The following is a 3,770-nucleotide window of genomic DNA, read 5'->3' as shown; positions in this document are numbered from 1 at the left end:
TAAATTTTAGAATTTTTATAATTTTTAATAAATTAAATTTTTTAAATTTAAATGATTTAAATAAATTAAGTTTTTTTTTTAATAAAAAATTTAATTTTATAATTTTATTTTCATTAGGAGGAATTCCCCCTTTTTTTGGTTTTTTAATTAAATGATTATCAATTTTAGAAATTTCTTTTTTATCAAATTATTTTATTTTAATAATTATAATTTTTTTTTCTTTAATTTTTTTATATTATTATATTCGATTATTATTTAATAATATATTTTTATTTAATGATAATTTTAAATATAATTTTATATTAATAATTTATAAAAAAGATTTTATTATTAATTTAATTTTTTATTTATTTTCTATTATAAATTTATTTATAGTAGTATTTTATTTAAATTAATTTAAAATTTTAAGTTAATGTAAACTTTAAACTTTCAAAGTTTAATATATAAAACTATTTTATAAATTTTATAATAAAAATTAATTTTAAATTTGCAATTTAATGTTTTTTTTAAACTAATAAAATATTTAATTTAAATATTATGTCTGATTTAAGTAATAAATTGTAAATTTATTTAAAAGAATTTAAATTTTCTTTAATATTATTTATATATATATATATATATATGTATATATATTATGATAAAATGATTAATATCAACAAATCATAAAGATATTGGAATTTTATATTTTATATTTGGTTTATGATCAGGAATATTAGGATTTTCTATAAGATTATTAATTCGTTTAGAATTAGGAATACCTGGAAGATTAATTGGTAATGATCAGATTTATAATAGAATTGTAACTTCTCATGCTTTTATTATAATTTTTTTTATAGTTATACCTGTAATAATTGGCGGTTTTGGGAATTGATTAATTCCTTTGATATTAGGATCTCCAGATATATCTTTTCCTCGAATAAATAATATAAGTTTTTGATTATTGATTCCTTCTTTAATATTATTAATTATAAGAAGATTTATTAATGTAGGAGTTGGAACTGGTTGAACTGTTTATCCTCCTTTATCATTAATTTTAGGTCATGGGGGAATATCAGTTGATTTAGGAATTTTTTCTTTACATTTAGCTGGTGCATCTTCAATTATAGGTGCTGTAAATTTTATTACTACTATTATAAATATACGTTCAAATTTATTTAATATAGATAAAATATCTTTATTTTCTTGATCTGTATTTATTACTGCAATTTTATTATTATTATCTTTACCTGTTTTAGCAGGTGCTATTACTATATTATTAACTGATCGAAATATAAATACAAGATTTTTTGATCCATCAGGTGGAGGGGATCCAATTCTTTATCAACATTTATTTTGATTTTTTGGTCATCCTGAAGTTTATATTTTAATTTTACCAGGTTTTGGTATTATTTCTCATATAATTTTTAATGAAAGGGGTAAAAAAGAAACTTTTGGTATATTAGGAATAATTTATGCTATATTGACAATTGGTTTTTTAGGATTTATTGTTTGAGCTCATCATATATTTACAATTGGGATAGATGTTGATACTCGGGCTTATTTTACTTCAGCTACAATAATTATTGCTGTTCCTACAGGAATTAAAATTTTTAGATGAATAGCTACATTTAGTGGTGTAAAATTAATTAATAATTTAAGTATTTTATGAACAATAGGTTTTATTTTTTTATTTACTTTAGGTGGTTTAACAGGAGTTGTTTTATCAAATTCTTCTGTTGATGTTGTTTTACATGATACATATTATGTTGTTGCACATTTTCATTATGTTTTATCCATAGGTGCTGTATTTGCTATTTTAGGAGGTTTTATTTATTGATTTTCAATATTTTTTGGTTTAATAATGAATGAAAATTTTTTAAAAATTCATTTTTATTTAACATTTATTGGAGTTAATTTAATTTTTTTTCCACAACATTTTTTAGGTTTAAGAGGTATACCACGTCGATATTCTGATTATCCTGATATATATTTAAATTGAAATTTATTTTCTTCAATTGGTTCTTTAATTTCATTAGTTAGTGTTTTTTTATTTATTTTTATTATTTGAGAAAGATTTATTATACAACGATTTGTAATTTTTGTAAAATTTATTAATTCATCAATTGAATGATTACATTTATATCCTCCTTTAGATCATAGTTATGATGAAACTTTAAAAATTTCATTAAATTAATTTAATTTTTAAAATGGCAGATTAGTGCAATGAATTTAAGATTCATAAATAAAATATATTTAGTATTTTTTTTAAAAATTTGTACATGATTTTTAATAAATTTTCAAGATTCTTTTTCTTTAATTATAATAATAATAATTTATTTTCATGATTTTATTTTAATAATTTTATTAATTATTTTAATTTTTATTTTATATATTATAATTTGATTTTTTTTTAATAAATTAATTAATAAGAATATTCTTCATAATCAATTAATTGAAATTATTTGAACAATTATTCCAATAATTATTTTAATTTTTATAGCTTTACCTTCATTAAATATTTTATATATGTTAGAAGAAATAGTTAATCCATTTATAACTATTAAAATTTTAGGTCATCAATGATATTGAAGATATGAATATAGAGATTTTTTTATAATTGAATTTGATTCTTTTATATTGAAAGATTATTTAATATCTAATTTTCGTTTATTAGATGTTGATAATCGATTAATTTTACCTAAAAATTTTATAGTTCGTGGTTTAGTAAGTTCAGTTGATGTAATTCATTCTTGAACAATTCCTTCTTTAGGAATTAAAATTGATAGAATTCCTGGTCGAATAAATCAATTTTTTGTAATAATTAATCGTTCTGGTTTATTTTTTGGACAATGTTCAGAAATTTGTGGATTAAATCATAGTTTTATACCTATTGTTTTAGAGGTTGTTAAATTAAGCAATTTTATAAATTGAATTAAAACTAATTTTTAAAATTTTTAAATAATTTAAATAGTTTAATTTTAAAAACTTTGATTTGTGGAATCAAAAATATATTAATTTATTTTAAATATTAAAAATTAGTTAAAATATAATATTAAAATGTCATTTTAAAGTTATTAAAGTTAATTAATATTTTTAATTATTAGATATCTTAAAATAAGAATTGATTTTTTAATTCAAATTATAATAATTTAATGTTTATTTCTAATATTATATATATATATATATATATATATTCCTCAAATATCTTCTATAGATTGATTATTTTTAATAATTTTTTTTTTTTTTATTTATTTAATGTTTTTAGTAAATTTTTATTTTATAATTAAGATAATATTTTTTAAAGATTTATTTTTAAATAAATTGATTTTAGATAATTTATATTTAAATAAATGATATTAAATTTATTTACAATTTTTGATCCATCAACTTATATATTTTCATTAAATTGATTTTCTACATTTATTGGAATATTTTTAATTCCACAAATTTATTGATTATTTAATTGTCGGTTAACATATTTATTTAATAATTTATTAAATTTATTGTGAAATGAATTTAAGATGATTTTAAATTTTAATTTTAATTTAAATAATTTAATTTATATATTAGTTTTTTTTATATTTTTTGTTTTTAATAATTTTATGGGTTTATTTCCTTATATTTTTACAAGATCTAGACATTTAGTTTTTTCTTTTTGGATTTCTTTAAGAATTTGATTAAGATATATAATTTTTGGTTGATTAAAAAATTCTTTACATATATTTATTCATTTAGTTCCTTTAGGAACACCATTTATATTAATATTTTTTATAGTTTTAATTGAGTTATTA

General features: G+C 16.5%; 2 protein-coding genes across 2 annotated transcripts; both read left to right on the top strand.

Annotated features, from left to right (window-relative positions):
* Nucleotides 1-1,339: 1,339 nt before the first annotated feature.
* Nucleotides 1,340-2,941, top strand: LOC123274745 (cytochrome c oxidase subunit 1-like; the record flags this gene model as incomplete). Its single annotated transcript, XM_044742476.1, is given in 1 exon segment — nt 1,340-2,941. A coding segment is annotated over 1 exon segment (771 nt), but the record flags the coding sequence as incomplete, so codon positions are not given.
* LOC123274744 (cytochrome c oxidase subunit 2-like) lies at nt 2,257-2,941 on the top strand (the record flags this gene model as incomplete). The annotated part of the gene is given in 1 exon segment (XM_044742475.1): nt 2,257-2,941. A coding segment is annotated over 1 exon segment (672 nt), but the record flags the coding sequence as incomplete, so codon positions are not given.
* Nucleotides 2,942-3,770: the final 829 nt, after the last annotated feature.

The sequence above is a fragment of the Cotesia glomerata genome, unplaced genomic scaffold, assembly GCF_020080835.1.
Source record: "Cotesia glomerata isolate CgM1 unplaced genomic scaffold, MPM_Cglom_v2.3 scaffold_688, whole genome shotgun sequence".
Lineage (NCBI taxonomy): Eukaryota > Metazoa > Arthropoda > Insecta > Hymenoptera > Braconidae > Cotesia > Cotesia glomerata.
This window is presented reverse-complemented; position numbering and strand designations above follow the sequence as displayed.